At 49.7% G+C, this 22,273-nt stretch overlaps 1 protein-coding gene across 1 annotated transcript in view; it reads left to right on the plus strand.

The window, feature by feature from the left end:
- NCKIPSD (NCK interacting protein with SH3 domain) overlaps positions 1 to 20,757 on the plus strand; it is a 52,818-nt gene extending 32,061 nt beyond the window's left edge. The window contains exons 6-13 of the mRNA XM_027728963.2: positions 3,950 to 4,120; positions 5,266 to 5,352; positions 6,795 to 6,933; positions 12,259 to 12,339; positions 13,606 to 13,734; positions 15,107 to 15,199; positions 16,750 to 16,922; positions 17,476 to 20,757. Of these exons, the coding sequence (XP_027584764.1) occupies positions 3,950 to 4,120; positions 5,266 to 5,352; positions 6,795 to 6,933; positions 12,259 to 12,339; positions 13,606 to 13,734; positions 15,107 to 15,199; positions 16,750 to 16,922; positions 17,476 to 17,679 (1,077 nt within the window). The 3' untranslated portion in view covers positions 17,680 to 20,757. The remainder of the gene's footprint in view (positions 1 to 3,949; positions 4,121 to 5,265; positions 5,353 to 6,794; positions 6,934 to 12,258; positions 12,340 to 13,605; positions 13,735 to 15,106; positions 15,200 to 16,749; positions 16,923 to 17,475) is intronic.
- The last annotated feature ends 1,516 nt before the right edge of the window (positions 20,758 to 22,273 follow it).

Consider the following 22,273-nt stretch of genomic DNA (forward strand, 5'->3'; position numbering starts at 1 on the left):
CACTTCCTTCTTATTTACCTTGCTGATCCTCTAGTGTGGAGTCTGCCCAGGCATGTGTGTTTTAAAGAATAAAAGACTCTTCTGCTGGGACAGCATCCTGCTCCTGCTTTTGGAGAGGTGACTTAAGGCTAAGATGGGGGAACAGCAGAGACAAGGAGCATGCTGAGGAGCTCAGACCTTAGGAAAGATGCTTTAGAGGTGCCATACTATTTGGGGAAGCCTGATCTGCAGGAGCAAAATTGCTTACTTGGCTTCCCTGTGTCAGTATTTACCCCGGCCTTGGAAATGGCCCCTCTTCTTGTCCCTGAGTGGCACAGTGACTGGGCAAGATGTGCAAAGGGAAATGAAACCTCTTTTCAAAGGCATTGCTGCAGTGACTGTCTAAACTGGAGCTGTCTTTCAAGGCAACTTGTTGAAAATTTGGACAGAACTAAAGATGCTGCCTGGTTTTTGAGCTTCTAGAGAATCACTTGGATTAGTATGTATTGGTGATATGTGATTACCTTTAGCTCTGCTGGATTATCTCCCATCTCAGAGGAGGGAGTAGCACTGTAGATGTCTTGTCTAGGGAGGTTGATTTTGAGGATTTATTAAACTCAGTGTGTGGCAGCAAAAATTGCCCAATGCACAAGCTGGCTGCTCCTTGAGAGGGAGCACTTAGAAATCACTTATCTGCTTCTTATTACATTAGCATTGCTGTGTTGTAGTTGTGACTCAGACCTATCTCTGGTTGCCTTAAATTTAAGCTTGAAAACTGCTGAAAAAGATGTGTAGTGCAGTTGGATCTTATAGATCAGCCCAGGCTGCTGAGCAGGGTCAAACCGTTCTTGGATGTGTTGGAGATGGAGGAACAAGTCAGGAAGTTGGTGTGGGAGGTGACATGTTTCTGGAGGGGGTTTCCCTTGTAAGTGCTGGGCTGTGACCTGCTCCGAGCTGCCCATCACCAGCCCCTGTTGTCCCCAACAAGCTCTGAAAAAGCTCACGGCTGATGTGGCTGAGCCCTTCTCCTTCCCCTGACGCCATGGGGCTGCCTTCCCATTCATTCATTGATTCAGCTTTGCTGAAAGGAGACTTGCTTTTGACAAGACACAAAAGCTGCTCTAGGGCTCAGTGTCTCCCCATGGGAGCTTTGTCCCCTTGCTCGCCCGAGAGAAGGGGAAGGTCAGCAGGGTGAGTGCTTTCAAGGCTGAGTCCTTTGGCTGGGCTGTTCGGAGGGCTCCTCCTCAGTGAAATACTGTAACAAAAGGGAATCTGGAGGGTGGGAGGAATACATTAGTGCTTAGGCAAGTCTTTTCTTTGCTGATTTCTGGAGGAGACTTTATGAAGGTCCATGGCAGGGTCTTCATGTGCAGCCATCTCAGTTGAGCTGTAGTTGGGTCCCAGTCCTCCAGAGCTGCTGGGAACGTCTGTGGAGCAAATGTGCATTGGACTGCAGGTGCCTGGAACCTGCTATATGGTTTTGGGACTCATATGGAGAGAAAATGGTGGTAGATGTGTGTATCCATGGCACTGGTGATCCATCACACTTGGTGGGGTGGTGGAGAGGGAAGAATGGGAGGGGGTGAAGAAGAAATGGGCAGGACGGCAGCTGGGTTTGTATGGCAGGTGTGGTCACCTCTGAGCAGTGTGGGTATGATAAAGTTCCTAAAATGTTTTTGGGCTGCTCAGGAGGAACAAAATCCCTGCACCAGCTTGTTCTGCTGGGCTGGGGGGAAGGAACCATTCGAAGCAGCAAGATAATGCAAAATGGCATTGTTAGAAATACCAAAACCTCCTCCTGCTTATGGGCTCTCCAGCAGATTCCTGGAAACCACCATATGATGATGCTGCAGGTTGTTGTAGCTGCCAAGATGTTTAATGAGCAGAGACCTGACCCTGGTGGTGAGAGGGCAGAGAATGGTGCTGAGACTGCACTGAGACAGTGTGAATGTAGTTACACCGGTTGGGTGGAAGAGCTTGTTAGTAGATTGATCTCATCCAAGTCCATTAGGAGCTTGATGCTGGGGAGAGTTGTCAAGGGCTGCAGATGAAGGATTGGAGAAAGCAGATTAGTGATAAGAGGCTGAATAGAGTGATCATTAAAACAAGTACTCATTAAAATGATCATCCAAAAAGATGTCCCAGCAGTGTCCCAAAGGTAGGACTGGCCCTGCACTGCTCTGGTGAGGAGGATGCAAGTAAGGTACATAAGTGGAGAACCCTCCCAAGCAGCTGGGACACATGAGGACAGGCAGGTGACACTGCAGTGCTGTAGGTCTTCCTAAGGAGAAGGGGGAGATGGCAAGATAAAGTGATTCTCTTAATGTATTTGCTCTTGTGATAAATCACCATTCAGTGGAAGATTCTCTTGTGTTTGTACTCGGCTCCTGAAAGCTGTCATGCTCTCTCACAGCTGGTTACCTGCTTTTCTGCTAGACCACCCACGGCTGCCCAAAAACTTAAGACTGTACAGAGGCTTGTGTTAAACCAGCACAGTCTTTCCTTCATTACCTGACTCACAAAAATTATGTAACAAGCAGCAACAACAAGAAAACTTTTTCATTGTATAACTGAAGCATAGACTGCAAGTCCTAAATAATTCATACCCCAAATACCCCAAAACAAGTGTCTAACAATTCTGTCTCTAAAAAAGCAGGTGAGACACTACTGTTAAACCTGGAGTGGTTTTCCCAGAGAGGGCTGGAGGGTGGGAGGTGATCAGGAAGGGTGCAGCTCCTGCACTTGGCCGTCCACATGTGGGTGTGTGACTGTGCAAGTGTCGCCACTGCCCCTGCCTGCACAGCCAGCCTGTTGGAAGGAGCTGCACCAGGACAGGACTAAATCTTCTCTGGGTTTCCTGGACAAGACACTGTAAAGGCCCTTTCCCGCTGAGTGATCATGACTCGTTGCTGCATGTGATAAGACAGCTTCATCCAAAAATTGTTAAGAATTTGGTCTCAGTGAGTTTGTTTTCTCTGTTGTTTGAATTTCTCAGCTTGGTTCTCTTCCACCTTGCTGATCTCCTGCTGCTTGTTGTCGCTGCTGCTAGACCCTTGTGTGTATCATTTAAGTTCTTCTATAAATTAATCTTTGCCTCTCTTAATGGTGCCTGGGCTCATCACCTGTGACCAACTCAGTTCCATGTACCGAGCCCCCTTCTTGCCCTGATTTCAGAAAACCGTGTAGTTCATATGATATACTTGGGTCCTAGAGGCTGATCCTAAATCACAGAGCACAGCAGCTCTTGGGGCAGATTAAACACTGCCCAACTACTCCCCTCTCTTTCTTGAAGGAGAGGAAAAGTGAAGGAAAGACAACCAAAGTGTGAGGCCTTCATAGTAAGGTTGTGTATGAGGTAGAAGTGGTGGGGATGCAGTTGTCAGCAATTTTAGAAAGGAGTATGTGCAGTAAAATTTGCTGAGTAGCTTCACACTTCAGAGCTGCGGTGAATGGTGGCCCAGCTCTGCTGTTTGGAAGAAAGCAGAACCAAAACAGCCAACGGTGAATTGGTTCCTGTCCTTGCTGCAGAGGATCCAGACCTAGTATTGAACAGTTGGCATGTGAAGCACCATACAAGTGCTTGCTCTTGAGCCAAGGATTAAAGGCTGGAGGGAGTGGGCAGCAAAGGGAACTTCTCCTTCCTAGAGGCAGTTGTGCAGCGTGGTGGTTTGGTGTCCAGGACATGTCTGTTTTACTGGGGGTGCTCAGCTGCTGTGCAGCAGTGGTCCTAACTCATGCCAGATGGGTTTGGCTTTTCCCATTCTCAGGATGATTTTCAGAATCTACAGAGAGTAGAGGCTCCAAAAGTATGAGACCCGAAATAACATGTGTCTTAAACTTGTTTTGTACTGCCAGCTCCTGACTGAATGAGGTCAGCTGCCAGTCCTGAGACAAGATTGGAGGAAACAGGCACCCAAACAACACTGAGCTGTCAGGGCCCCACTAACCAGTGGCTTTGCTGTCTCTGCAGAACCTGAGTGCGGGGCTGCCCTCGGGCCAGATCTGCCACGATGAGCAGCGGCTGGAGGTGATCTTTGCAGATCTGGCCAGGCACAAGGATGATGCTCAGCAGCGCAGCTGGGCACTCTATGAGGATGAGAATGTCATCTGCTGCTACCTGGAGGAGCTACTTCGCATCCTGGTGAGTAAATTTTTCTCTTTACTGCCAGAGCAGAGTAGGCAGCCCTGGTGAAGTTCCTTTTTCTGACCTCCTTCACCCCTATTTTGCCATCAGATCTGCTGTTTCAGGGGGCATAGGTTTCTTGTGCATCCTTTACTGTCAGAGTGAAGCCCTGCTCTCCTATATGGGGTCTGCAGCGCTCTTGAGCTGCCTTCTACTCTCTACTCCACCTTACAGAGCTGTTCTGAAAAGTGTTACTGAGATATTTTTCATGGTAGCTGTGGTATTTACCTATCACAGGAGAGTATAAACCCTCACCTCCAAAAAACCCACCTTCTCACAGAAAACCTGGAAGTCTATGAGAGTTATTGCACTGCTGGGCCCATTTAAAACATCTTCCATTTAATACATCCTCTGTTGCTGGGAAGTATCTGTGGGGTGGGGCTCATTACATGTGAAGAAAATTCTTTGGCTGCCTTGAAAGTGAGTTTTAAAGCTGTTTCTGTGAGAAAGTACAAAGCATCTCACCATATCTGTGCATACAGGAGAGGTACATCCCCACGGTGAGCAGCAGTGGGAATACACATGCAAGCCCATCTGTGTCCAGGGAGTGTGATGATATGGGAGCTGCCCTCAGTGCAATGACATGATCTGTGTTAGGGGTTTGCTCTGGCACTGTTTTGTATTCCTCTCCAGTTCTGACATAAGCAGAACAGGTAAATTTTCTGTAATAAGCGCTGGGGTCTTCGTCACTCAACATACGGCCTGCGCCGCCTCGCCGTGGGCCTGCAGGGCAAGGCAGAGTGGGGGTTTGTGGAACCATTCCTCATAGCTTAGGAGTGGGAGGAGATGTACTTCTCAGGATGGGAACAGTGCTGGAGCTGCCCTGTGTAACTGTACGATGCACTCAATAAGGTGCTGCTCAGGTCATGTTTTAGATGTTTCCAGCCCAAGATGTGCTGTATGACAGAGGCGTGTCTCAAGAATTCACTTTGATGCAGAATCTGAAGGGTGGTGGTTCCTGAGCTCTGCCTTCAGTTTCTTTGTGAGGTGGTTGGGCTGCGGCTGCTAAGATCTGAAAGGAACTGGAATCCCTCAAGGTGCCTGCAGCAGGCACCTTGTGTCTTGATGTGCCACTGGGCTGACCTGTCTATTCCTCCTTCCAGACAGATGCAGACCCAGAAGTTTGCAAGAAAATGTGCAAGAAGAATGAATTTGAATCTGTCCTATCCCTTGTGGCATATTATCAGATGGTAAGGTGACAGAATGCACCAGTTCTCTCTTTTTTGAGATTTCCCTGAAGATGCAAAAGAGCAGGGTTGGTATGATGAATGTATATAAGATGTTTCCCTTGGGTAGGACAGTTCTGTGGTCTAGCTGGAGTTGCAGCATATCCCTTTTGAGTGTTGGCTAATGTCACTGCTATGCATGAAAATTGTGTGAAAGAGCAGACTTTGAAGCAGTAGCTAGCACTGCCAAGGGTAAAGCTTGCTGCTTTTACCAGCCCATTGAGGGACAGCATTGGCATCACTGATATCTAGAGGAAATATTTCTGAGGATGCCTTGGGAAAGCTGACAGGCTGTGACTGCTCCTCTTTTAATTGATGCACTCCTGTGCATTAGTAAATAACTTTGCTTAGGAAAGTGGGTAGTGAGTAGAAGCCTTGGGAATGAGAAATGAAATCAGTATTCAGAGGAAGAAATGAAAGTTTTGCTTTCAACGCCTATGCAGCATTGCTTTGCCCCTCTCCTTCCTGGAATGTGCTCTTGTAGGATTCCGTGGGGGTTGGAAACTTATTCCCATCTTCTCCCTAAGTCCTCAGCTACAGCACATCAAGTCTTGTGGCATTTCACTTTCATCTGGCACTTCTGTGTCAGAGCTCAGCATCAGGGGACTGTAACACATCTGAGAGCAGAGGGAAGGCAGGCGGGGCACAACAGAGCCTGTTGGCTTTCACTGCCTGCTCTTCTCTGACCAAGACTTCAAGGAAGCCTGACCAGGTGGGGACAGTTGGGTCTCCTGTCCTGGCTGCTGTCATGCCCAGTCCCAGGGCTTGGCTCACTTCTGTTCTCTGAACCCCTGGAGTTGTTGGCTGAGTTTGGAGTACGAACGTTACCCCAGCATCAGAGTTCCTCCATGGGAGCTGCAGGTTGAGCATTGTCTTTGCTGAAATTCCTCACGTGTCCCAGAACTTTCTGGTTATACCCTCTGCTCCCAGCACAAACCCAACAGCATCACAGTGGAGGAGCTGGTCCTGTCCTGTTCATTGACCATCATGTGCTGATGAGGGTTTACAATTGTGTTGTCAGGAAACGTCAATCAGAGCAGCATTCACAAAACCCTAGTGTGCTCAGGGAATCCTGGCTCCAGCATATCCAACCTGTTTGCTGGGGATGGGTGTAGGTTTTTGGTGTGTTATCACATTTAGTGGATGAGTTGGGGCATCTGAGATCTGAGCTTTGGCTGCCACATGCCCTCTGACCACATGTGCAAAACACCCATAGCCAGCCCAGTTGTGAACAGTATCTTGTGAACTCCTGTGCTGTTGTTAACAGCTTGGAGAGCTTCTGGGTTCACTGTCACCCTGGAAGGGTCTGAGGCTTCCCAACAGCGGGAACTTCTAGGAGTTATGTCTCTGCCTCAGAGTCAGCCCTCACCTGCGACATGGTTTGAACTAATGCCTTGTTTTTGCAGGAACACAGGGTGCCATTGCGGCTGCTGCTGTTGAAGTGCTTCGGAGCCATGTGCAACTTGGATGCTGCCGTCATCTCAACGCTTGTGAACTCTGTGCTGCCGATGGAGCTGGCCCGGGACATGCAGACCCACACACAGGGTGAGCCAGAGCTGCTTGTAACCAGGTCCCTGGAACGTGTCTTTCCATTAAATGATTTGCAGCAGCACTGATGGCCCCCCATTGCCTGGCTGCTCTACATGCCCAGTGCTCTGGGCAGAATGGTGTCTGATTTTAAAGTTGTTCAGGTTATTACAGCTGTAAATTGAGGATGCACAGGAGGGGATGTTTCAGTCCAATAGTGCGAGGCCCTCCAGCTCTTGAACATCCCATTAATGATCTGTGTCGCTTCTTGTAGATGTCTTAAAACACATTTTGAGCTGTTCCAGTTTTGTTTCATGATGCTGAGAAGAGACACTTGCAGATCTCAAGAAAGATCTCTGCAGTTTCTTAAAGAGTTTTTCTCAGCACTCTACACCCGATCGTTGTGGTGTTTCTCCCTGGTGAATTAGATGTCTGCTAGTTAAAGGAAAGGGCCTTCTCTCCACCACTGGGCCAAGGGAGATGGCGGTGTGGTCCTTTTCCTCTGCAGGATAGTGCCACAGCCCTGCTTTTCCCACCTCTTTGCTTTCCATACCTAGGCTTTGCCTTCAGGTTCCTTCTACTTTGTTCTCCTGCTCCCTTTGTTAGGATGACCTGTCACTGCCATGAAAAATAATGTTCTTCCTTCCCTTTGAGCTCCCTTTGCTCTAAAACTTGGTGGTGGTAGAGTGGTCAGATTTTGCTGGCGTCCCTCAGAGCTACTGTCTAGCCCAGCAGCCAGGAGCACAGGAGGAACCTGAGAACAAGTTGAACGTGTAATAATACTCCCCAGCTCCCCAGACATGCCCAATCCTGATCAGTCACAGCTTTGATCCCCATTTTGAAGTCAAACTGTAGGCCACCAGTGCTGTCAGTGTCATATATTATTTTTTCCTTTAAAGGGATATAAAAAATCCGTTGTTTTGTGCTAATTGCGACTGTTCGGTGACCATGTGGATCAAATCAGAAGAGCCTGGTGTTTGCAGCCTTGCTGCCCTGGTTGCAGTCTGTAGCCTGTTGGTTTGCTGCAGGTGTCATGGAGCTGTGGAGAGGTATAATTTGGTGATAAGACTGTAGGAATTGACTGGTCTGCACAGGCCAGGGACCGTCACATCCCTTTCATGTGAGCCAAGTAAACGTCCAAGGTGACCACCTTGAATTGTTCCTGTCCCCAGCTTCCCACCACAGACTGTGCCAACCTGACTGTGGTGGACAGGAGTAATGGGGCTGTGTCTTTGTGTCTGGAAAGGGCTACGTGAGGTGGAAATCACGCCTGTTGCATGGCTTTGCACTCATCTTTGCTCGGATGCTTTGAAATGTAGGCATTTCAGAGGTGAGGAGGGCCTGAAAAATAGTGTTTTGGGGCAGGGCAAAGGGCTGGTGGGATGGGGTGGGATGAATGACTGTGATCATTACTCCAGTGTTGTCTGTGCTCTCTTTTTGTGCTACTGCTGTATCAATTCATCTGTTACCAATTCTGTGTCATGAACTCATCACACTGTTGTTTGATCTGGTTACGCATGAGAAGCATCTTCTCCAGGCTGAGGTTTTCCTGCCAAGAAGCAAATAATACTTGGTTATGGGGCTATGACTGTGCTTCTGTGGCAACATTTCTCCTGATTTTTGTGCTGCCAAAAATAAACTTTATTGTGCCTCCATCACTAATTCACAAAGATAGTCTGCAGCTGAGCATCCTATGCACCATGACCAAACAGGGTTTTGTCTCCTGCCCTGTCCCTGAGCTGCCTTTGTGCAGGCAGGGCAGGCTGGTCACCCTTGTTAACCCTTGGCTGGTCACTGTGATGCTGTGTTTTGCCTGGGCCTGTCTCATCCCAGACAGCACAAAGTGACTCAGCCTCTTGGTGTGATGGAGCATTGAGCTCTGACCTAGGGGAATTCTGCACACCCCTGCTGATCTCCAAGTAGCCCTTACGGCTGGAGCAGGCCTGTCTCCCAGCAAGAGTTAGTTCTGCTTTGGGGACCCAAAAAGCATTGCAGTGGAAGTGGGTGAGAAGTGGCTCTGCTGTGTCCTCCAAACTGCCAACCTGCAACTCTGCAGCATCTCCTCTTTCCCTAACTTCATCTCAAGGTGAGGGTTTTTTCCAGTACAGTTGAAGGGTGAAAAGCTGCTCTTCCTTTGCTGACAGACTGCTGTGTGGATACAGGAGCCTCACAAATGGGTGTCCTGATCCTGTGCTGCCTTCCCTGTGCTGAGCTTATGGCAGGCGCTTGTGCAGTGTTATCTGTGCAGCATCCAGTCCTCTTGGTCTTCACAGCGGGGCTGCAGAGAAGTAACCACCCTTGACCAAAACAGGTCTGTCCTTCAGAGGTGTTTTAAGGCTTCAGTAGTTCCCTCCTACCATTCAATGCTTATGGCTCCATTTTCTGCCAGCAAATGGCAAGCAGTACCTTCAGTGAAAACATGACCTTGAATCCTTGAGCTTATTTTGGTGCTAAAAACTGGGGAATAGCAACTGATCCGTGACATGCTGCAGAATAGCTAATCCTTTCTGTGGTGGCTGGAGCCAGAGCAATCAGTGCCAGCACTATGCAACTGGGGAGTGTGGAACTGACTGCAGCAGCTCTGTGGGATCCCTCCTGCCTTATTACTGAAGAGCAGGCAAGGCAGAAGCTCTGTGCATGGATGCTGGGTGCCTTTGATGAGAAGGACTTTTCCCTGGGACTAATGCAGGCGTGTTGGCTGCTGGCCAATTCTTCTGCCAGATGCTTGGGTCTTATTGCTTCTGGACAGCCCCTTCCCTCTGCTGCAGCTGGCCTGCCCATCTATCAGTGTTAGAAGACCTTATAATAAGCCACAGTGAGTCAGAATTAGCCAGAACAATTCCGAAGAAAACAGACGGGGATAATCCAGTCTGTAATCGTGACTTTCTCCCTTGTTGCAGCTCAGTGTACTCGCCAGTCAGCTCTCAGGCTCCTCTCCCTTCAGTTGCAGACATTTGTGTCTGCTCCCAGGGCCTGAATTTTACACTGCTGTATTTAGAGGGTGGAAGCAAGGTCTTTGAAGGCCTCTGAGAAATACCTTTCATACATAATAGTTTCCTACCAGTATCTCAGCAGGCTTCAGAAATGAAAACAGCTGCATCTCTCCTGCCCTTCATGGCTACTTCAGTGATGCTTATGAGTCTGTCATCAGCAGTCTCTCTGCTTCAAGAGAACTGCTTTAATGCTATTTACTTTCTTGCAGCCACTGGTGTTGCTCTGGAAGGTAAAAAAAAAAGCTGTGTTTTGACAGACAATTACTGTGTTCTTTGGCACTGTGAGTGTTGGATGAGTCCTGCTGCAGCTGGGACACTCCAAAAACTTGTAGAGTCTGTGCAGGGTGAGTGTCCGTGGTTAATCTGGATTTGCCCCAGGTTCAGCCTTCTGAGTGGTTTCAGCATCCTTTGATTTTTTTTTTTTATTTTTTTTTTTTGTCCTTAGGGAAATAGACCAATATTTGCCTCCTAGTCATGGAGTCTGCTGTCAGCCAAGATGAATGGACATCAGTTAATGGCAGATGGGCCAAGGACATGTAAAACTGCCCTCTTCCCTTCCATCTCTAATTAGTCTCTTCCTCCATATTTGCTACAACCATGTTTATCACTGGCTTCTGGTTCTCAGTTCATTATTTCATTGCTCCTGACGTGATGAGAGAAAATGTTTTGTTGATGAAAGCCTTTCTAGGAATGTGGGAACAGCAGGTTCCTGTGTATTTGCAGTATCCTGCCTCCAATACCCAACTTGTGAAGCCATGGAGGAAAGAATGAAGAAATTGTGAACAGTTTGTCAGATCCCTTTTTTGCTACAGAGAGCTTTGGCATCACTGTCACCTTATAGCTGAGAGCTTCTTATATAAGTGTGAATTATAATTAAGTCATTAAATATCCTCCCTCTCTGTTTACCAAGAGTAAACAACCATTTCCAGCTTTCCTTTGCTGCCACATGGTCTGGAGTGCTCTCCTACAGAGTCTTAATCTTGTTAATGCTGTAGTATCTCTGGTTAAGCCCCCAGTGATCTATTTTTACTCAAAGTGTTTGCTATTTGAAAACTCAGGCATCTGGTGGAGCTCTGATAAAGTCTGTGTGTGCTTTGTTTATAGGGGCTTTGCTCACAGAGTTGACTTTCCAGGGGCACAGGGCTGGAATGACTCAGTAGCATTTTGTCCCCCATGCTAACAATGAATCTGAGAGCTGCCAAGTGTTGCAAGTCTTTTGGCCAAGTCCAGGAGTATGTGGTGACAGTGAAGGCATCTGGCTTTGCAGTCGAAGCCAAACTGCAGGGTGCAGGTGCTTAGAGGTGGGTTGATTTGTGCATGAAGAAGTGAAATACCTTAAAGCCTTTGGAGAGGGTACTGGAACCAGCATGTGTCATGCAGGGCAGCAGTACAGCTGAGAGAAGCATCATACATTGAGGGAACTTTTTGTCCTCTAATGAAAAGTAGTTTTGGTCAGTTTTTTTATAAATAGACCCTCAGCTTCCTTGTAACAAATGCCCCTGGGCTCTTTCTGGCAGATGCAGCTGGAACTGTATTTAACCAGTATGTGTAGTGACCTATACATAGTAATATTCACTTTCCTATTGTCTTCAGACTTGCTGAACTGGATGGAGGCTACATTAGATGGTGACACAGATCCTATTCCATGCCTTTTTTTTCCTTCTGCAAATATCTGTTGAGACGTATCCATTAATTAAAATTCAGGAAAGGCACTGGCAGAGGTTCTGGGGAACATTCACAAATAGCTGCTGCCAATGAAAATTGTGTTGGACTAGCAGGCTGTGGGATGTATCACTGCTGGAGAAACGTGTGGCCTGGGAGGTGGGCAGATGCACAGCCTGAGTCCTGAGCAGTGATCTGGTCTCCCCAGGGACCTTTTATACCTCCAGGCAGAGCTGAGGTAGCGAAAATAGAGCAGTGCAGAGATGGTAACAAGCAGCCTGGCTGTCTGGGGGTGGTGTTGGTTGGAACAGGCAGTATTTTGAGGTGGCCAGATGGATGCTTTTTCTGGGTTCAGCAATTACATAACTATGGGATGTGTCCTGGGACTGTGCAGGGGAGGTTTTTAATTATTCAGATTAAGTTTGCCTAGATCCTCTGAAGTGGAGAGGAAAAAAAATCAAGGATTCTTGTTGTGATTATTTTTAAATTGCTTTGGAAACACATGGCACAGAAGGCGTGTGGTGTGCTAAAACAGGGGGAAAAACACCCTTACAGCTCAGTCAACACAGGACTGAGGAGCAGGCTAACCAGTGTTAAATGTCTGTACTAAATGTGTGGCTTCCCAGCTGCAGCTGTGGAGCAGTTTCACTCCCTCAGAAGAACTAATGGCAGGACCTTTGTCTTGCAGATCATCAGAAGATGTGCTACTCTGCCCTGGTGCTGGCCATGATGTTCTCCATGGGGGAGCCCCTGCCATATCACCACTATGGTAAGAGTGGGTTGTGCTCACAGCTTGGCAGGACAGCAGAGCTGATGGTGGGACATCTGGGGCGTGCTGGCAGACACAGGGAAGGGACCTTTGGCCAAGGTGGGGACAGCTCAGTGGAAGGCTCAGCAAGGGTAGGGTCTGTCCTTTGTCAGTGGAGCCTGGCAGCTGAAGCACTGGGCTGAGATGCCAGATTTGCAGCAGCACACTGCTCTAACTCTGGGTTAGAGCAGTGGAGGACTGAATGCCATACTGTAGAAGACGTGGATTTGCCCATCACTGTAACTAGGTGGCATTTTGGTTTACCTCTGGCCTCTGTGAAAGCACACACTTCTTACTTGCTTTAGAGACTGTCTGCTGATGAGACTGAGATCCCAGATCCCTCCATGAACGCCCACTAAGGCTGTCAGCTGCATCATGTGGCCTCTTTCTGGTCTCTCTTCTAACAGAATAGTGCAGACCTGTGTAGTTTAAGCTCTTAGGGAAAGTGGAGATGATTAAGGGTTTTGCAGTCAATAATGAATTGTAAATGTTCTGCCTGTTTTCTCCTCTGTCTTTTCAGCCTTCAGCCAGAAAGCCCTTGACTGCTTCTAGCCAAGGCTATGTTTTGTTCCCTGTACTTGGGAAACTCTGGGCTTAGTTTTCCTAGAAATGCAGTAGAGACTTTTATAAGTATCTCCTCAGCACCTTTACTTAACACCCAGTAAACACATAAAAGATTTAAACTGATGCAATAGAGACCAGAGTGAGCTTCCACACCTCCTGCTTTTCTCTCCTCATGTAACCCTGGCAATTATTTCCTGCAGGTGGACTTATTTGCATGAGCTCCTGAGCTTTCCTAATAGCTAAATTGAAAAAAGGGTTATTACTAATGATCTAGATTATTAGGGGTTTTTTTAAATAGATTAATTAAACCAGTGGTCAAGAATACAAATCTTTTCCTACCTTGAAGCCTTCACTGACAGCAGTGGTGCTGAAACAGTTAGAGCAGGATTTGGTGTTTTATTTACTCAAAAAAAATTGCCAATGGGGGACCAAATTTCACTGTTCCCTTGCACCATGGACAGTTCTCTGAGCCACTTCTCTTACACAAAGACACTTCAGTGGTCTGTCTAGTCCACTTGTAGGGCTGTTCATTCCCTGGAGGCTGACATTAGCACTCCACTAATGGTTTTCAAGCATAAAAGCACAGAGAAGGGGTCTGTGTATGGTCCCTTGTTGATTGGTTTATTTTCACTGTGCTATAAATGCCCCTTTCTCCTTGTGCAGAACATCTCAACTCTCAGTTTGTGCAGTTCCTGCTGGATGTGATTGAGGACGGGCTGCCCTCGGACACCACTGACCAGCTGCCTGACTTATTTGTCAACGTCCTTCTGGCCTTCAATCTCCACATTCCAGGTTGAATTGGTGCTGCTCTGCCTTGGCAGGATTTCAGTGGTCTGGAGTGATGGTGTGAAGAATGGGGAGGGAGAATCTCACTGGGTCTTGATGGTGCTATAACCACCCCTCCAGCTCCCCTAGTCTTGGGCACTACACTGTGTTTAAATATGGTGCAGAATCCTAGAGGAAAATATGGTCATGAGGACAGGCAGTGCATCAAGTCCCTAGAGAAGGGCACTTGCCCTCAACCCGCCTGTGTGTTTTGAATCCTGTTGGAAGATTGGAGCGTAGTTCCAGGTCCTGCTAACGAAGGCCACTCCTTAACCCAGAGTCTCCTGTCGCTCCCAGTTGTTCTGTTTCTCTTGTTCTGCTTCATGGCTTTATCCTTGACTTTGTGAAGACAGGGGAGGATAAAGCAGTGGTGACGTGTCCAGTAATTTACCTGTTATTTTGAATTGCGCATCATTAAAATTTATGTGAAAGTTTCTAATTTCATGTGAAAGTTGATTGCACGGAGACTGATTAAGTATATCTCTGCTGCTTTCATTCATTACCCTTTCCCACACTTACCCATATCCTCGCTGGCTGCAGTAATTAGGCAGTAATGCATGACAGGCAGTGTGTTTCTGGGGATTATTGCCCACCTGGGGCATAGCCGAGAGCAGTGACTTGTTCTCTGTTGCTAAGAACGTGTTAAATGATGTTCTGGTTGCTTATTAGTGGATTGAATTTTTTATTCCTCTGTCTGTAAGATTCATCTATTGTGCAGTTCACTGGTGCAGCATTAGTTCAAAAACTCTTCTAAAACCATATTATATCGATGCCCTTCAATATAAAGGATCCTGAGGCACTTTGCAGCCTGTGAAATATTACAGATCACAGAAATAGTCAGCGCTGTGCTGTTTGTGTGATTCTGAGTGCACACACACACATATGTTAAGGTCTGTTAGGGTAAATGTATTTTAGTTATAGCAAATCACCCCCAAAGCAAGCTAGGGGACAGTTCCTAGAAGAAGTCTTCAGCCCATACCCTTGCACAGTTGAGTGCTGGGAAGGACTTTTCCCTTCTGGGATGCTCTTGGGACCCTTCTTAAGAGAAATTTCAAGACTGAGTTCCAGCAGGGTTAGGTTTAGGGAGCCCACGTGGGAATCAGATGTACAGAGAAAGCACCAAGGCCCAAGTGTTTCATGTGCTGTTTCCAGATTTACTTCACCTTCCCTCTCCCTGCCCATCCACTCTGTGGGGCTGAAACTTCTCATACCCCTGATAGACTATGGTTCCCCAAAGCTCCCCAGAGCACTGATGTGAAATAGGATCCCCCCATTATGTGTTTTTATTACCATGGTCTTCAGGAAACAAAGGGATGTGCTAAACAGGTTTCTTGCTCAGTTCCAGAACACAGTGTGATCATGACTACAATAAGCAAGCACTCGAATGTCAAGACTTTCACAGAGAAGCTGCTGCTGCTGCTGAACAGAGGAGGTGAGTGTTTGTGGCACTCTTGTGTGTGCCTGGCAGGGGGTGCAGCTCATGTTGGCTCGGGAAGACAAGCCTGGTTCTCATTATGGGGTGGGATGTCAGGGATGCAGGTAGCTGAGGACCTGTCGGCTCAGGCAGGATGTGCTGCTTCCTGGTGAGTTTGTGAGGGTGACAGTCTGCACTGTTGAGGATGGAGCTGCACAAGGAATAAGGTGATGCTGATGGCATGTAGGAAGAGGGGAGTGGCCTCTGGGCTGCGGTTTCCATGTACTCCTGGGTCAGATCAGCCCCACCTCACAGCATGGCCAGCTGCCACCTGGGCAAGCTCTTGTCTGGGAGGAAGACTGGTCCTGGGCCACTTCTGTCCTTGGACAGGCAGGACTCAGTGAGTGCTGGCACACAAACCTCAGCCAGTGCTGGCAATCATTTGCCTTGAGGGAGAGATCCAGAGGGAGCTGTTGCCTTCCGAAATGCTGCCTAGAGTGCAACTTTGCATTTCGGAATCACCAGCAGAGGGTTAGCGTTGTGTGGGATCCGGGCATGGAATGAAATCCACTGCACCTCAGAGCTGTTGCAGAGCAGATTGCTGGAAAGCTGGAGATCTCCATAGGAAGAGCAGTGCCAGGTCTTTCAGCCTGTGCTGCACGACACTATTGTGCTTTTTAATACCTTCTGGAGCACAGGGGCTTTGCTGCCTGAGATTCATTTTGTTGATTTGCTGGAAATAACTCATCCTGGGACGCTTGCAGCTCATCTTACGCTGGCTTTAGTTCTCTTTGGGGTAACAAATCACTGTCTCCACACTATATCAGCTTGAGGGCAGCCGGCACCTCAGTGCTCTTCTGTCTGGCCTCGTCCCAAAGCCTTTGTTTAGCCCTTTCCCTGCCAGAATCCCTGCAGGGATCACCTTACAGTGAGGAGCTGGGTGAAGAAAGAGGGGGGGACCACAACCTAATGAAGATGCTTCTCTTTTGCCTGCCTTCCTGACAACTGCTGGCAGGGCTGCAGTGGCCCAGAGCCCTCATGAGGTGTGCAGGGATGTGTTTTGGAAGAGAACAGGATGTGGTGACTCATTTAAACTTGGAAGTGTTTCTTTTCTTGCTTCTGGGACAGTACTAGCCTGGTCTCTGGTGAAAGCTTAATTTTGGTACAGGCTCTGATGTGCTTTTCAGAGGGGTCATTGGACCAGACTTAATAGACCAGGGAGAAAATGAGTGGTGGCTGTTGAGCAAAGAGGGGAGGCACTGAGAGGCAATGTGCTAATGAGCTCTCACCTGGGATGGTAGGTGAGACATAAACAGTGATTAATGCTAATCATAATGAGTTTGGTCTCATCTTGGTACCCTGCAGAGCTTCCATCCTGATTACACACCTTCGTGCAAGGCACTGAGGTCTGCGGGCATGAATCTCTTCGTGGGCAGGGAGGGCCAGGATGAGGGCAGGGCAGCCTCTTCTCCAGAGCCAAAGGGTCTAATGAAGGGATGTACTCTGAAGATGGAGGAGGGGGGCAATGGGGAGCATGTGGCTTAGCACAGTCTCTCTGCCTCCCCCAGATGATCCAGTTTGCATCTTCAAGCATCAACCTCAGCCACCACACTCCGTGCTGAAGTTTCTGCAGGACATCTTTGCCAGCAAGGACACAGCCAGCATCTTCTATCACACAGACATGATGGTCCTGATAGACATCCTGGTGCGGCAGATTGCTGATCTCTCCCCAGGAGACAAGGTGCTCACACCAACCCATGGGCATTGGGGAAGGGAGCACAGTCCCAAAGCAGTGGTGTTTCTCCTGGCCCCCTGTAGGGCTTCCTGCTGCAGTCAAGAATGGAGTCTTGGGCACAACGTTTCTGGGTGCTCAAATCAACCTTGAGAGCTGAGAAAAAAGGGGGGATTTATCCTGCCCAGCCATAGGCATATTAGAAGAAAGATCTGCCAGGCTTCTGGTGGTCTGCAGCCCTCTGCCCAGAGATCTTTGGGAATAGGGACCCTCTGTGAGTAGTAGAAGTAGGAGGAACCTCTCTGGTTTGGTATTGCAAGAGGCAGGGGATGTGCACGTGTTTGAGGGTGGGTGAGCACTGGGTTGCTGTGGGAAAAGCAGAGTTTTCCATAGTTACTAATAAGCCTTAAGGAAAAGCAGGTGCCTCTGGAGTCGTGCTCTGGTTAGTGGAGCAGCAGCAGCTGTTCCTGTGCTCATGCTGCACTGGAGGCTGGCATGCTTGTTTATCTCACTTTAAATCTTTCACTGTGCTCTGTGGTTTCTCTCCCCTCCCACTTGGCAGCTGAGGATGGAGTATCTGTCTCTGATGCACGCCATCATCCGCTCCACGCCCTATCTGCAGCACCAGCACCGCCTCGCTGACCTGCAGGGCATCCTGCAGCGCATCCTGGGCGAGGAGGAGGAGGACCAGCAGTGCCAGATGGACAAACTGATCATCCTGGAGATTTACAAGGAGTTCCCAGAAATCTCTCCCGGTACCAGCTAATGCTCCTCAGCTTGGACTGGAGTTTGAACCACTTGGATCGATGACGTCTCTTGTTGACACTTTCTCCCCATTCCCTCCCAGTACAGCTCATACCTTATATCCCTCTGTGCGAGGCCTAAGGTTGGGACAGCGTTCACTGGCCCTTTAGAAACGCCAGTGGCAGAAAGGGGCATGTGGTGCCCCCAGGGCCTGGTGCCCGGGGCAGTTGGAGTGGGATGGGCGCTGGCGCGTGGTTTTCCTGCAAGGCTCGGGCAGGAGCTATTTGGGCAGCTGGTGTTAGTGGGAAGGGCAGAGAGCTTGCGGGGGGCTTAGCAGCCAGTGGGGGGGTGTGTTTAGCTGCACTGGTGTCCCAAGGTCCTGAAGAGAAAGGCCTTTGCCTTAGAGTATTACTTCTTTTCCATGTGCATCTCTCTCCCTGCAGTGACCAAGTGGAGTCTGCTGGTGCTTGGAAGAAGCTTTCGTAACATCTGTTTTGTTTTCTGCTGCTAGTGCCAATGTGCTGCAGCCCTGCCAAGGGAAGGTAGCTGCTCGCTGTCTAACGCCTCGTCTAGTGAGCCTTTCACTTCCTCCTGGCCCTCAGCTTTGCCTCTAGGCAGCAGCCCACCTTGGGTCACGGAGGTCTTACCCCAGCAGCTGCTTTTTTCAATCTGCTTTCTATAGTGATGTTTAAATTTGAATTTCTTGCACACTGTGGCAGCCTAGAAGTAACAGCCATGTGGATGATGCTGCCTTTAGGAAGCCCTTGGCCCAGACACAGCACAAAGACGTGTCCTGCCAAGTGAAAGCTGCCGCTTGCCAGCCCTCTCGCAGCGTTGCCCGCGAGCAGAGGGGCTGCCTGCGGGCAGGTGTGCTCTGTTCATGAAGCGTGTGGATTTCTTGCCTTGAGCTTCATAGTAGCTCTGCCTCGCTGCCCTCCATCTCCCCATGGCAGCACTCGGAGGCAGTGTGAGCCTGGTGTCCAGTAGCTGTTTGTGACTACGCTAAGTGTGGGGAACCCTTATTTATATTTCCTTTAGGTTTCTAGTAAATGGGATTAACCTATTTGCCTGTTAGAGATAGTCACACACACTAATGTGGGTCTCTTAGATATTTGTGTGCGCAGTCTGGTCACTCTCTGTCCCTAGGTCTTCCTTTGCAGTACCCAATGTAGGAGCTGTTGGAAAGTGGAACTGGAAATACTGGGGACTTTTTTTTTTATTTACTTTTTTTTTTTTTTTTGTTAACTTGAGGTGATGACATGAGCTCTGCTCTGCAGGCCTGGACTGGCCACTGGGGCAGTGATGCTTGGGAACAGAGGGGATTGGCTTGGCAGCCAAGGGAGGCAAGGACCTCCTGAAGTCAGCCTGGGAATGCCCAAGCTTAATAACCACCCTAGTAGAGAAACCTATTTTTCCCCTGTAAAAATGTATGAATGTCAAAAGGGATCCTGTATTTTCTTAAACACTAAGTGTAACCTGCAGAGGAATAAAAATGTCTTAAACTGGATTTCTGTGAGCGTAGCCCTGCCTGCCCTGCCCTGTCATGGGGGAACCAAAGTGCTGGGGGGACTCGGGTGCCTGCTGCCCACTGAGGCAAAGCAGTGGATGCTGACATCCAAATGGGGGTAACCCAGTAGTTCTCCCACACTCACCTTCTTGCCTTGTGTTTTTCTGCCATGTTGCTGGCCAACAAGGAGTGGTGCAGGGCAGCAGCCCTTGCTGTAGGGGCACAGCCATCATTCCTGGGGGCCTGCCCAGTGTGGCTGCTTCAGATTAAGGGTTTGGCAGAGCTGGACTCAGCAGTTCGCTCCCTGCAAGGCACGCGCAGCCTCAGCCAGCTCCCAGCGGAGCTGCCGAGGCAGCAAGCCCGGGCAGGAAGGGTTTAATGGTCTGTATCAAGTGCTAATGAATTGCTTTGGCTGTGGATGTCTGCTCCCAAACCTCAGCCCTGCGTGCGCAGCTTTGGGGGTGCCTGGGATGGCCGGGGGTGCGTGTGGTGGGAGGGCAGTGGGCGCTGGGTAAAGCACTGCCTTGGCAGCAGGGAAGCTGGTCTGTGTGCTGAGGGAGCCAGCCAGGCAGTGGGCTCAGCCCTGGCCAGGGGTAGGGGTGTAAATGCCAGGTGCAAGCTGTGCCACTCCAAACATGAGGACAGCATCAAGCACAGCCGCCTGCAGAAATGGGGCCAGGGCTGCGTCCCAGCTCCTGACTCTTTGACTCATGTTTCCTAAGTGTCCAGGCGTGTGGCCTCGAAGTGTGTCAAGCTGCACACCTGGGGAGAATCACAACACAAGGGCTGCCAGCACTCCGTGGTGTCTCCCCTACAGTGGCTCTTCTCTGCCCCATTGCTCTGTGCAGCACAAGGTTGCATGTCCCCCTCAGCCAACCTTGGCTTGTTTCTGAGTGCTGCTGGGGCTTGTTGGCCCGTGCCCTGCTGCCGTGCTGGGATGTTCCTCTGGCACTTGCCCTCAGTGACGCAGCCCAGGCTTTGCTGTGCCAGGCAAACCCAGCAGCAGCAGAACCCAAGGCTGTGCTTGCCAGGAGCCTGGACTGGCAGAGCTGGTGCCTCCTGTCGGTATCCCTGAGCCATTGCCATCCCTGGGGTCACTCACCCCGTGTCCCAGCTGCACAGCTGGGACCACATCTGCACCACCACCCTGCTGCCACCGCAGCCAGGTCTGGAAGAGCTGGGGGGGAGCTGGCTGTGGGGATCCCAGGGGAAAGCTGTACTCACTGCCCAGGAAAGGCCTTTGCACATTTGCAGGAAATTGAACTGCAGTGTGTAAACTCAGCCCGCTCAGCGGTTCCTGCTCTCCATGTAGGTGACACACTTGAGATTGTTAGCTGTAATAGGGTGCTATTAGAGCACTGTCTCCGTGTATTGGTGTGTTTTTATTGTGGTGCAACAGTGAAGGGAGTTGGGGGGCTGGCGTGGGGGGAGCGATGCGTTGCCTGTGACTTGCGCTTCTGCTTTATTGTCTGGAATGATTCAATTACAACTATTTTGTGGCAGTAATACCCTGATAATTTTCTCTTCCTCCCCTGAGCTGTCAGCTGGGCAATTAGAACAAATAAACTTGAAAGCCTTCATTACTTTTAAAAAGTATTGCCTCTCTCCTGATTCAGTTTCTTGATGGTACATCTCCAGTTTGAGGGGGCGTGATGGATGATCCAGCCAGCATGTTCCTGTTGCACACGGGTGATGTGCTGCCCTCTGTTAGATGAGGTTTCTCAGGTGAGCTGTGTGTGGGGCCAGGGCTGCTCTGGCATCAGCCTAATGGCACCAGGAGGGCTCAGGTGGGTGCTTGGGGGTCTGGAGCAGAGAATGTAAATCTGGTGCACTGCACCTGCACAGCTGGCATGGCTTCAGCCCCATCAGTGCTGGTGCTGGACCAGCCAAGCCAGAGATGTTTTGTGGTGGCTGAGGAGTTAATCACAGCAGATGCCAGTCCCAGGAGTTTATAAATTAACATGCCAATGTCTCTGGAGGGTTAGAAATCCACTCCCGGGGACTATCAGCCCTGAGCATTGTGTAAGCACCAGGGGAACTTCTTTTCAGCGCGTGCTGAGCTGGGCTGGCCACCACTTTAGAGCTTGCTTGTTTCCCATAGTGGTCCTAAAACCCATACTTACTACAAGCTCTAGGGCAAGGAAGAGCCCTTCCTGCCCTGCCCACCCCATGGCTGCCCAGGTGATGGCCAGGCCTTGGCTTCTTCATGGGTGATGGTGTTGGAAGACACCAGCCTCACGTGGAAAGCAACCAGCCATGAGGATGATGCAGGGTGATTTGGGGACATGTTGGGTGTGCTGCAGACCCCACGTTGTGTTCGCTAAGTTTCCACCCTGGGAGTGGAAGCCTGCTTGCTGTCAAACCCCCGATCAGTGGGCAGCATGTGCTCATCCCACCCCCTCATCTACATTAACAATAATTTCTAGGGGACCATCTGTCACTGTCAGTGGAACCAAAGCTGGGTAAGAGCTGGTGGTGGTCGTGGTTGGGGGGGGAACATGGGGCATCAGCAGAGGCAAGGCACTAGTGACATCAGGATTCAGGGCTGCAGCTACAGCAGCTGGAGCAGAGGGCACCAGCATGGCAGTGGCAGCTGGACGCCCTCGAGGTCCCCAGACCTGCTGTGTCCTGGGGCCAGCACGTCCCTCTGACCCCCTCCTCACTGTGCGGATGGCCTGTGCTGTCCAAAGCAGTGTGTGGCTCTCAAGCCACCACTTGGATTTCTGCCAAGGGACTGTGGGACCTTGCACAGCCTTGTGTGGTTTCCTGCGGGATGGGAGAGTTGTTGGAGAGTGGGCGTGGCTCCTGCTGTGCTGGGAGTGATGGCTGAGCAGCGAAGCCCCATCTCCCCAGTCTGAATCCATCTCGCTGTTAGTTTGTGAGGTTTTTGGGGAGCTATGCAGGGGCTGCACAAGGGCTGCTCCCCAGCCTACCCACCTCAAACCAGAGCCCATCCAACACAGTGGCACAGGGGGCTCGTGCAGCCCCCTTGGAGGTGGGATGTGCACAGAGGCACTGTGCCTCCCATGTACTCCCTACCTTTCCCTACCCCATCCTAAATTCCCCTCTATCTCCCAGATTTGCCCTATTTTCCTCCCTGACACAGTTA

Source organism: Pipra filicauda, unplaced genomic scaffold, assembly GCF_003945595.2.
Source record: "Pipra filicauda isolate LSUMZ 115617 unplaced genomic scaffold, ASM394559v2 scaffold165_size2600900_pilon, whole genome shotgun sequence".
Lineage (NCBI taxonomy): Eukaryota > Metazoa > Chordata > Aves > Passeriformes > Pipridae > Pipra > Pipra filicauda.